At 44.4% G+C, this 12,709-nt stretch overlaps 1 protein-coding gene across 1 annotated transcript; it reads left to right on the forward strand.

Moving 5' to 3' along the window:
• Positions 1-8,612: 8,612 nt before the first annotated feature.
• Positions 8,613-9,871, forward strand: LOC123439923 (probable WRKY transcription factor 50). Its single transcript, XM_045116537.1, has 3 exons — positions 8,613-9,143; positions 9,247-9,384; positions 9,472-9,871. The coding sequence occupies exons 1-3, from the start codon at positions 8,872-8,874 to the stop codon at positions 9,773-9,775; spliced, it is 714 nt and encodes a 237-aa protein (XP_044972472.1). The 5' UTR covers positions 8,613-8,871; the 3' UTR covers positions 9,776-9,871.
• The last annotated feature ends 2,838 nt before the right edge of the window (positions 9,872-12,709 follow it).

A 12,709-nucleotide genomic window follows, 5' to 3' on the forward strand; every position in this document is an offset into this window, starting at 1 on the left:
GAGGTCTAGGGTTCGAGCCCTGGCGCGCCCCTTTGATGTTTTGCGGTTTTTTCCCCTCTTAGCTCGTGGCAGTATAGCTAGATAGATGATGACCCACAAGTGTAGGGGATCTATCGTAGTCCTTTCGATAAGTAAGAGTGTCCAACCCAACGAGGAGCAGAAGGATCTGAAAAGTGGTTTTCAGCAAGGTATTCTCTGCAAGCACTGAAATTATCGATAACAGATAATTGTGTGATAAGATGATCCGTAGCAAGTAGCAAGTAACAATAGTAACAAAGGTGCAGCAAGATGGCCCAATCCCTTTTGTAGCAAGGGACAAGCCTGGAAAAACTCTTATAGGAGGTGAAGCGCTCCCGAGGACACACGGCAATTTCTGTCAATCTAGTTTTCATCATGTTCATATGATTCGCGTTCAACGGAGGCCATCGGAAGCGCTGGTGCATAGCGGACGGATAAAGCGTGCTGAGAATGTTAAGAGGGGTCGTGTAGACCAAACTTGACATGGGGAGTCCGTTAAGAGAGACCTGAAGGTTTGGAATATCGACAAAGACTTAGCCATGGACAGGGATGCGTGGAAGTTAGCTATCCACGTTCCAGAGCCATGACTTGGTTTCGAGATCTTATGGGTTTCAACTCTAGCCTACCCCAACTTGTTTGGGACTGAAAGGCTTGGTTGTTGTTGTTGTTGTTGTTTGTCATATGATTCGCGTTCGCTACTTTGATAGTTTGATATGTGGGTGGACCGGTGCTTGGGTGTTGCCCTTACTTGGACAAACCTCCCACTTATGATTAACCCCTCTTGCAAGCATCCGCAACTACGAAAGAAGAATTAAGACAAAGTCTAACCATAGTATTAAACTAGTGGATCCAAATCATCCCCTTACAAAGCAACGCAAAACTAGGGTTTAAGCTTTTGTCACTCTAGCAACCCATCATCTACTTACTACTTCCCAATGCCTTCCTCTAGGCCCAAATAATGGTGGAGTGTTATGTAGTCGACGTTCACATAACACCACTAGAGGAAAAACAACATACAACACATCAAAATATCGAACGAATACCAAATTCACATGACTACTTATAACAAGACTTATCCCATGTCCTTAGGAACAAAAGTGACTACTCACAAAGAATAATCATATTCATGACCAGAGAGGTATTGAATAGCATCAAGGATCTGAACATAAAATCTTCCACCGAGTAATCCAACTAGCATCAACTACAAAGAGTAATTAACACTACTAGCAACCTTACAAGTACCAATCGGAGTCGCGAGACGGAGATTGGTTACAAGAGATGAACTAGGGTTTGGAGATGAGATGGTGCTGATGATGATGTTGATGGTGATGAGTCCCCTCCGATGAGAGGAGTGTTGGTGATAACGATGGCGACAATTTCCCCCTCCAGGAGGGAATATTCCACGGCAGGACGACCCTGCCGGAGGTCTAGATTGGTTCTACTCAAGTTCCGACTCGTGGCAGCGCCGATTCCTCCCGAAAGCCTCCTCTTGATTTTTTCTGGAATGAAACCCTCCTTATAGCAAAAGAAGGGAGCCAGAGGGCCAACAGGGAGCCCACAACCCCCTAGGCGCGCCAAGGGGAGTAGGCCGCGCCTAGCAGGCTTGTGGCCTCCTAGTGGCTCCCCTCTGGTACTTCTTCCGCCCAGTATTTTTTATAAATTACAAAATAATTCCTCGTTGATTTTCACGGCTTTTGGAGTTGCGTAGAATAGATATCTCAAACTTGCTCCTTTTTCAGGCTAGAATTCCAGGTGCCGGCATTCTCCCTCTTCATGTAAACCTTGCAAAATCTCTCCCTAATAATAAAGCACGCAGTGCTTCTTCCGTCCGTCGTGGTTGTTTTGTAGAAAACCCCCTGGAGTTTTCCGAAATCAACCCGCAGTCCAGATTTAAGTGAGAAACGAATCGTTTTTTCCATTTTTACACGAAACCCCCTGTGCTTTCCCGAAATCAACCCGCAGTACATAATACAGTGAGAGAATGAATCGTTTTTTTGGATTTTTTGTAGAAACCTCCTTCAGTTTTCATAAAATAAACCCGCAATACATATTAGAGTAAAAAAACCAATCATTTTTCATATGTTTTCGAAAACACCCCTACAGTTTTTAATTAATTAATCTGTGGTTCAATTATAAGTGCAAAATACTTTAAAAAATTATATATTTTAAATGGTAACTCCAATTTTACATTATTATATATGAAATTTTATTAGAAAAATATGTAGAATCTGAATATAATGTTAGTTTATCTATTTAATTTTTTAAAAATCTGTTTATAATGTAATTTTAATCAATAGTGATGCGCACAATCTAAATATAATGTTATTTTATTTATTTATTAATTTTTAAATAATATTTATGCTGTAATTTTAATCAATAGCGTACAATCCATTTTTCATAACGAGGCCGATCCATGTTGTTAATTAATCCGCGGTCCAATTATAATTAACAAATACCTTAAAAAATATATCTTTTAAACTGTAAGTCCAATTTTAAATTATTACATATGAACTTTCATTCAAAAAATGTGATGAATCGAAAGCTAATGTATCTTACCTATTTAATTTTTTAAAATTCTATTTATAATATAATTTGAATCTATAGTGATGCGTATAATCTAAATATGATGTTATTTTATTTATTTAACAATTTTGAAATTCTATTTATGCAGTAAGTTTAAATAAAGATCTCAAGTAATAATTATTAGGTTAAGACGTGTTGTATGGTTTACTTCCGTTGCAACGCACGGGCTCTTTTGCTAGTAAGAGAGAAAAGGCATAAGTATTGTATCGTGAAGTGTAATAACAGCCCATAAAGCGATAAATATCAACATAATAACAGCCCATGATGCAAAATGGACGTGAAGTGTAATAACAACCCATGTTAGTATTGTACCGTGAAGTGTAATAATAGCCCATGTTAGTATTGTACCGTGAAGTGTAATAACAGCCCATGATGCAAAATGGACGTATCAATAGACATTTGTTTCCCTCTTAGTTCAACTAACATAGCATATCCCAATGGTTGTTGATCGTGTGAGGTAGTAGGAGGTGGTGGGTTCGAGTCCCCCTCTCCCCCAATGGTTGTTGATCGAGTGTGTATCTTTCAAAAGGAATAGTAGTGTTGCCCCCTTCTCTCTTTTTATTTCTTTATTTCTTTTTTTGGCCTTTTTGGCTCTTTGTTTTTATCTCTCATTTGTCCTCTTTGTGATCTTTTGTTTATCCTCTTTGGGATTGAGAAGATATGAGGACACATGGCCTAGAGTATTGTCCAGAGCACTTTGTCGGTGTAGTCTTATCAAATTCGCATTCGTACTTTTCCCGCTCTTTCTCGCCTATGGAGAAACATAATAGAAAAAATGATTTATCGTTGTGATTTGGCAATATAAAGTTCACAGTGCATTTTATTCCACAAAAATTATGTGTGCTGACATCATTTTCTAACCTCGGTAGAGCCCATTCCATTCAAATCAAACTTAAAATGCAGAAATGCATTCATTCAACATTATACAAACAAATAAGAGTCAACAGTGCCAATATTAAATCGCACTTGAATAATGTATGTCTAGTACAACCTGATCATTTAACTACGTATATGAATCACAGATCATGTAATCAAAGATTTATGGAAAATGTTATCTGTAACTTTTGCTTATGTGTGGATAATTCACATCAATTACATAGGCACATGGACACAAATTGACTGATCATTAAGCAAATTTCTCAACAAACGACCATTACCTCTCCATCAAGAACAGAAAGTGACGGCAATGATGGCCCTCCTTGATATGAGAATTCATTGCAACCCTCATGTAAAGATGATGCTTCTGTACAACATTTTAAATCAATTAATATGTTGTAGTGTATCCATAATAACATTAATAACAACATGAATCTAACCTATTTTTTTAAGAAGCATGACATTATCATCGAGCATGCCAACTCGGAGTGGGGGAGTTTTGTTCTACATTTTACATTCAAAGGCATCAGTAACTACACTATAAAAATTGCACTAATAAAATTTCCAATCTTCCAGAGTCATATAAAATAACAAGGATGTAAGAAGTATCACCACAAAACCAATCACACCGTGGCACGAAAGTGAATAGAAGTTTGGCATATTATTGTTACAGTCCAGCATTTATTCATACATAAATGAAGGGGAATCTACATGATAATGGTAGTGTTTTACACCATGGAAGCTATTAATTATGTAAAGCAAACAAAAACAAGACCCATCCCCAACTTGCAGTACAAAAAAGTAAGAAATATACTGATTTGGTACATCCTGAGTGACTTGGAATCTTATATCCTAGTGCACGGAACTATAAGACAGCTGAATACTTAAGTAGGAAATTTAACAAGATAAGATGGGATAAGAAAACAGAGCAGGCAAGGTAGTTGGCATTAACGAAGAGTTGTGGTGTATTTCTTTCGCTACTATTGTTTCAAGGATCAAGGACATTAGCTAATAACAAGAGTGACAGGGAGAACCAAAGATGCATTATTCTGTGCCATGAACTAAGACAACCTAAAAGGGAGAAATGCTAATATTCTGTACCCTGCATAATTATTAGAAAACATTCGCTAGTTTATTTTTAGTTCCACACAGAAAAGACCAGGCAATTAATCTTCACTATAGCTGATTTTAGTGGCCATTCTACTGGAGCAGCTTCAACTGGCTGAAGCCAGACTCGGCAAGCATGCGAGACTACCAGTCAAGCCCCCAGCACACCAAGGTCGTTTTTGTTCGGAAAAAGCTTTGTTCTAGTAGCCGGTGGATATACTAAGACCATGTTCGGTAATCGTCCAGCTCCTGGAATCCGAGGAGTTGAAAAAGTGTAGCTTCATTATTTTCAACTGCAGCGCCATCAGCTTCGGGAGCAGAGTTGGGGAATGGCGGGATACCGAACAGGGTCTAAATCAAGGGTATACAATGAATATTGACTATACAAGATATACTATGAATTTCAGAGTTCAGAAATCTTACATAATACGGCAGCACACAAAATTTCAGAAGAAGAAGAATTCGATATCACTTGTACCACGCACAAAAATTATATTATAAATTGTAAGCATAATAAATAATGATTTCAGCCCACCCTCCATTCATATTCTAGATTAGCCAGTGGTTAATTTAGTACCTGGTACACATGAACCACCTAATGCCAAAATCAGGAGAAAGACACAGGGAGGGGGGAAAAGATTCAGTCAAAATTCGTGGCAGCGAGAAAGCTGCGAGGCGATAGTTTACCGAGGATGGAGGTAGTCCTTTTGATACGGTTGCCGGATTCCAAGACCGACGATGTCATCGCCACAATGATTTAAACGATGCAGATCAGCTGAATTTCCTTGCGTACGGCGGCTAGATCCCGTCAAAAGACCGATCGCCCGCGTAGGCCGCATCGTGCGCGCCTCAATTGGATCTACTCGCAGGATCCCATCTGGTTCTACGGGCGTGACTGGATCCCCTTCTCGCTACGCGAGCGGCTGGATCCCTTTCTCTCTATCATGTGTTGTCATTGATGTGTCGATCGAATGGGTTTTCTTTCTGGGAAAAGGCTGCACATCATTTAGCCTACTCGGCTGGCACAAGCGGCCCAATTTACGAGAATGCTCCATTTTTTCTCCTGGAGCACAAGCCCTAGGACAGTGGGCCAGGAAACCATAGATCTGACGGCCACAATTGCTTCAATAACTTAAATCAACGGCCAGAAATGAAGGATGCGTGAGAGGACTTGGATTAGGCTCAGTTTTACTGTCCTAAATAAATGGAAAGGGTGCACATTACCTAGTCTTCGGCGGATCCATCTAGTTTAGGTAGTCCAACGCCACCGCCCCCCCCCCCCCCCAATCTGGATCCCGTTGAAAACAAAGGCCACCCCACTTGGTCAGAACTAATTCGAGACGGAGGAATAAACTCACCACATACGTCGCCGCGACTATGAAAGAAAGCTCCACCGATGACGTAGCCCAGAGCGAAAGCTCCGCCCCCGCCGTCGAGAGTGAAGTAGGGAGCAAGACGAGTTCAGTCACAAGGAAACGTTAACTTCGACTGCCAAATGGGACCCATCATCAGTTACACTGATTAGTTTAACTCTTGCATTAAAATAACTACACTCTCTTTTGACGACCGTTCCCCTCGTTTTAACCACCTGGTAGCATACGGGCTATTATTGCCATAAAAATGACGCATGTGAGCTATTCTCATGAACAACGTCGTTTTCTTTTCAATTCACGTCAAATGTGTCGCATAGGAGCTATTCATCCTAAATTGATGTTGCCCTTCATGACGCATGTGTGTCGAAAACGCTCGTGTAAACTGTTGGATAATCCAAACATGATTACGTGCTAGTAGGATTAAGTTGTGTTTGAGTCTTGTTTAGCCAAGAAGTGATTAGTGTTGTCGGGTAATTAGGAAGGTTTGCTACGCGTGCGAGTACTAGCACTCGGTTGTGTCATGTTTCGTATAGGATAGTTTATTGGTTTTCTAGTGGGTTTAAATATTAGTCTAGTTAGCGTTATAGGCGTATTTTGGGCTGAGTCCGAGTCCGTTTCTTTTTGAGTTTGCTCCTGTTGGTCGTGTATATACACACACGACTTGGGCTGTAATATTGTACCTAGGAAAAGAGAAAAGCAATAAAGAGATTTTTACGAAACACGACACATGCATGCGGCTTTCTTTTGAGTTGATGCGTTCGTGAGCGTGTGTTGATCGTGTTGTGATGTGATCGATCCTGTGGGTGAAAACCCAATAATTGATATCTAGAGCAAGGTCGATTTGAAGTTGTGCTTGCCCCGGGGCGGCGATCCGACAAGCGCCTCGGGGCGGGCAATACAGGCCGGTAATAGAGTCGCCGTTGTGGCGACGAGAAGCGGGAGATATAGTCGTTGGGTGGTACAGCGACAAGGAGAGCAATCAATAGTCGTTGTCCATGCAGCGAGTGGAGGATAAGAGTTTCGTTCTGTGGAGCGACCACAGGAAGGCTGTGAGGGTGCTAGCGCAAGCGAGGCGACGGGTGATTGTCGTTCGACGGAACGACTTGGAGTAGGGCGACATGTTGTCGTCGGCAAGTCGATGGTGATCCTTGATGGTTGAGGAGGTGTTGAAGTTGTGGCACTGGGAATCTCATCGAGATCGTCATTGGGGAGTGCAAGGAGGAGACGGTAAAGTTGTATGCCGTTGTCAAGGTGTTCACACGAGTTCTTGCAAGATGTGTCGAAGAGCTCGGGGGTGTGAGTCTTTTGGTGCAGTTGAGATGCGTCACTGGCGGAGGAGATTGGGAGCGGATGGAAAAATGAATTTGTGACTTGCGTTTCCGTTCGTGATCAAGGGGTTCCGGCGAGTTCATATACGATGAAGTTGAATTGCCCGTATATGGCGAGTTGTGTTGCCGCCGGACAGGAGGTGTCGCTCGATAAGATATGACATCGATGATAATGAGAAAATGTGAAGATGTGGCGGGTGAAGAGATGCGTATCCCCGTGTGCGAATAACCGATGAGAAGATGAAGATCAACGTGAAGGTGGACGCAGACTAGTTAAGATGAGTTCCTCAATGAGGCTATGTGTTTAGCGTGCATGTAGCACGTTAAGATGTGGCGGCGTGGCTGGTAGTCTAGATAATCGTTGCTTTCAATCTGCTAATGATCATGAAAAGAAAAGATGACGATGAAGTGATGGCCACCATTGAAGAATAGATAAGTTGTGGTCTGGTAAATTACGTTACCGAAGGAAAAAAGACGTGACAAGATGAACAGATGGTCATCTTTGTTTCTCGCCGAATAAAAAATTGGATATTTGGATTAGGGGTGAATGTTGGATAATTCAAACATGCTTACGTGCTAGTAGGATTAAGTTATGTTTAAGTTTGTTTAGTCAGGAAGTAATTAGCGTTGTTGGATAATTAGGAAGGTTTGCTACGGGTGTGAGTACTAGTACTTGGCTGTGTCCGGTTTCATATAGAATAGTTTATTGATTTTCTAGTCGGTTTAAATATTAGTTTAGTTAGCATTATAGGCGTATTTTAAGCTGAGTCCCAATCGGTTTCTATTTGGGTTTGCTCCTGTTGGTCGTGTATATATACACACGATCTGAGCTGCAATATTGTATCGAGGAAAAGAGAAAAGCAATAAAAAAATTACGAGGCACGACAAGTTCCTATAGCTATCTTTTGAGTTGATGCGTTTGGGAGCATGTATTGATCGTGTTGTGATGTGAACGATTCTGTGGGTGAAAACCCAACATTAACTGACCGAGTTTTCGTAACAGAGTGTGTGGCTAGGTTCTTGACCAAATCGCGTGATCCTTCCGAGCATTCAAGACCAGTCGGTGTCGCCTGCCCTGACCGGTGCCACCGGGAGCACGGCGTCGCTCTTGTCCGCGCGCCTTTTGGCCTCCGCGCTGCCACACGAAGAGAGCAGGGCGCGCATCCGCCGTCAAAGTCATCGGTCCACGGCGACGACTTGCCTAAGTTGGTAGCTTCGCAGATGGATCCCACATCATACAGCTAGCGCGCGTACAGAAAGCGACTTTGGTTGATACCTACTATATACAACTAGCTGTAGCTGGTACTACAGGCTCGTAGCAGCTAGCTAGAGGCCGTCCCGTTCGTCTTGGTCGTTGTCGCGTATCCGGAGACGCGCGGCAGCGATCGAGTTTGCCAGCCAAAGTCTTGGCTCGTGTGCTCCCACTCAGCTTCGTGCGTCATCTGTTCCAACACGGACAGGCTTGGTGTGCGTCATCTAGTTGCCGTTTATAGCTTTGTGCTCGTCAACAGAATAGGAGTGGCCATGCTCTCGCCACTTGCGCATGCTCAAGAAGGCGAGCCTGTCTGGTTTGTGGACTTGCCGCAATGTCCTCGTACTCGTCCCTCATCTCTGTGAGCCCCGGCGAGCAGATCGGTGGGTATGCGGACCAAGGTGACGACGACGACATGGCGGCCGCCGCTAACTACCTATCATCATTCTGCTTTGATTTTGGCGACGAGTATTCCGTAGGGGAGGCAGCAACAGCCTCCTACCCCTTGCACGGACAGCAGCAGCAGGCGCCGACCAAAGCCGACAGCCACCACAGCGGCCAAGCAGCAAGTATTACCAGTTCACAGAGATTCGACAATATCAACACGTAAGTATTTGTCAGATCGAAACTTTCTCTGTCTCTCTTCATTATCATTACTAGTGCGTGGTCTCAAGTCTGAACCTCGTTATTCTATCGCCGAATTGTCCAGGAGCTTGACGAGCAGCGACGCGAGGAGCAAAGGCAGTAAGATCGCGTTCAAGACGAGGTCGGAGGTGGAGGTGCTGGATGACGGGTACCGCTGGAGGAAGTACGGCAAGAAAATGGTCAAGAACAGCCCAAACCCAAGGTACGCACATGCAGCCCAAACCCAGTCGCGCGGATATGCATTTTGGTTCTCTTCTCTGATGAAACGGCGGGCGACGATGGCGAGCAGGAACTACTACCGTTGCTCAAGCGAGGGATGCCGCGTTAAGAAGCGAGTGGAGCGGGATCGCGACGACGAGCGCTTCGTCATCACCACCTACGACGGCGTCCACAACCACCTTGCGCCACTGCCGCCGCAGGGATGCGCCGGATACTCGCTATCGCTAGCGCAGACGCGCGTGGACGAGGGGTCATCACCGCTACCCATGGAAGGGCGCCGTTGCTTTCTTGACGCCATGAAGATGCACGCTGCCGGGAGCCTCGCTGGCTCCTCACCCGTGCCCGCACCGCGCACACTAGAGCGTCATAACTGATAATTGATAATATGTCCAGGATATTATGTGAGACTTTTCTTTTCAAGAACCGGATATTATGTGAGACTGATTAATATACTTTACTTGTTACTAAAACCACAATATATCTTAGGGCGATGCTCTTCGCCGGCGCGCCGGCCGAAAGATTCGGCCGGCCGCGCGTGGGCCGTCCGGACCGTCCGATCTATCAGCTGTATGCAGGTCTCGCCATTAGATCTTCATGTAACATTTTTTTTGATGCAACAAATTTTGATGTTATGCAGTAATTTTCATCAACAGTTGCAATAAAAAAATAATTGTAGCAAAAAAAACATCTACGTGATCGTAGCAAAAAAACGAAGAAGATGATGCGTGGTATCAAAAGTCAATCGTCGGTTGTAGCAAATATCTACGTGACGTGTATGCAACTTTTTAGTGAATGGTTGCAGCAAAAAAGATGCCGGATGTAGCAAAAAATAACACGGTTGTAACAAAAGTCAAAACGCCGGTTGTACCAAAAATCCAACAAACTCGAGTTGCAACCAAACGTATATGCAGTTTTTTTACTGGACAAATGTAGTAAATAAAAAACGTTTGTAGCAATATAAACGCTGGTTGCAACAAATTTAGACGAAAAAAGCTACATGAAAAACGTTTGTATCAAAATAACACATGGTTGCAGCAAATTTAACGAAAAAATGTTGCATGCACCTGTCAGCGAGGCGTGCGGCCCGCGCGCGACTGGCGGAACGATTCGGCCGGCGCGCCGGGTGAATGTGCTTACCTATATCTTACATCTTACATTTTTAAAAATTAATCCCCACTACAACATATTCTCTATACGTGCACACTATCAAAGTCAGCATGGTGCCACATCAGCTTTCAGTTTCCAAAAGAACAACCTATCCACCTCAGCAAGTCACTTCACACCAAATCTGCAACGTAAGGAAATTATGAACAAACTGTGTGATTTGATTTTTCTTCAGCTTCCGTAACGAAGAAACGAACCATTCAAGCAGTTTCACTCTGTTTTAACCCTGTAACAAAAAAAACGCACCACCGAACAGATGTGTCCATTGTGATTTGAGTTCACCACATATGTATCCTATCTCCACTCCTCTCCCAAACCCTGCGTCCCGATCTCTCTTTCCCTCTGCTCAAGCCGTTTGCTACCTAATTGTGCATAGCACCTGTGCCCTGCCGCCCTCCGCGCCTCCGTCGGCCTACCATTCCGGAGAAGTTCAAATCTCGAAGATCAGCCTATCTCTACCTAGAGAAGTCCTCGAGGGTGTCATCTTCGCACATTGCCCGTGTGGAAGGTGAGATGGGCCAGATTTGGACCTTTTTTTTGTCCTCATGAGTTTGAAAATTAAGCAGGTGAACGTTCCATTGTATCTCCATAAGTGAGTTTACCAATTGGTGTCTTTGCTGGTTCGTTTGGTGATAATCCACCAACAACAGATCTGTCGAGAGATTTGGATTTTTGCCACTTTGTTTGTTGAGCTTCGCAGATTTGCCACTCTAGAGATTTGATTCGCATAATTACCACTTAAGTCGTTTCATCCTTGATTAATATGCCATTAGACCGTTAAAAAATTCGATAGGCGACTCCCCTAGCGCTTGGCTAGGGTTTATCTCCTTACGGCGACTCCCCGCCGTAAGTCCACCAAAAGTCGATCGCCTCCGGCGATCCACACCTGAGCTCGCAACCCTGACCTGCTACACCCCTCCCCGCCTTGTTTTGTCTCGCTTGCCTGGTGAGAACCCTAGACGCGGCAACCATGGCGGCGGCGTCCGATGCGTTCTCATCGACCAACGGCGAATCCCAAGGAGAGGAGGATGATCTCGGAGATTTCTTTGACAAACTGGACCTCCATGAGGACGAGTTTGATGACGTTGTGGTTGAGGATGAAGCTCCAGAGCTGTTAGAGGAGATTCGATGGACTGCCCTAGCTAGGGTTCAGACCATGAAGATGTTTAGCCAAGCTGCGTTCTACAAGGAATTGCTCACAGAACGTCCACTTCCGGCCGATCGGGCCAAATCTGTTCGTCTTGCAAGTCTACTGCCTTGGGGATTGGGACCGCGTAATGCAACAGGGGCCATGGCTCTTCCGGAACATGGCAGTTTTGTTTGTTCCTTACGATGGGTTCACCAAGGGTGAGGAAGTGTCGATAATCTACATGCCCATCTGGCTGCGGATCCATAAGCTGTCAGATGGATATTGCAGACATGCTCTTATCGTGAAGCTACTGCGGGCTGCAGGGGAAGTGTTGGAGACCAGAATCAATGGGAACTCCAGAGGTGACTATGTTCGCGTGAGAGTGAAACATGATATTCGGAAACCTCTGGCAAAGTTCATGAGCATCGTTAAGGACAAAACCCGCAATGTGTTTGCGGTGAGATACGAGAAGTTGGCAAGGTTTTGCAGTGCTTGCGGGATCATTGGTCATGAACATAAGGAGTGTGGCGATGGAGTTTTTGAGGAGAAAGATCTAAAGTTCGGATCCTACCTGTATGCCGATCATCTTGTCAGGGGTAGATCAGACCAAGACGATCAGTTGGGGCAAAAAGCCAAACAAAATCCTCAGGGTTCTAGCCCGATCAAGAGCAATGAAGAACAAGAGGCGAGGAGAGAGCATGGGAACAAGGCATCTAGCCCCGCCAAAACCCCTACGGACATGGAGTTGGACAAAGCCTCTCGCAATTGATTGAATAATACTGAGGATGGAGTGTCTCCGGATGCGGATGCTCCAGCTGTCCCAACGGGGAATATTTTGCTGCTCACGGATGGACAAGGCCAGGATAACCAGGAGGAACCGGTCAATACTGTATGTTCCAAACGGGCGAAGGTGGATGGTGAATCTCAAAACTCTGTTGAAGTTTCGGCGGGCTCCCTGGTGGACTGCCGCCAGTCCCAATGAATCACCTATTCTGGAACTGCCGGGGGGTGGGGA

This window comes from Hordeum vulgare, chromosome 3H, assembly GCF_904849725.1.
Source record: "Hordeum vulgare subsp. vulgare chromosome 3H, MorexV3_pseudomolecules_assembly, whole genome shotgun sequence".
NCBI lineage: Eukaryota > Viridiplantae > Streptophyta > Magnoliopsida > Poales > Poaceae > Hordeum > Hordeum vulgare.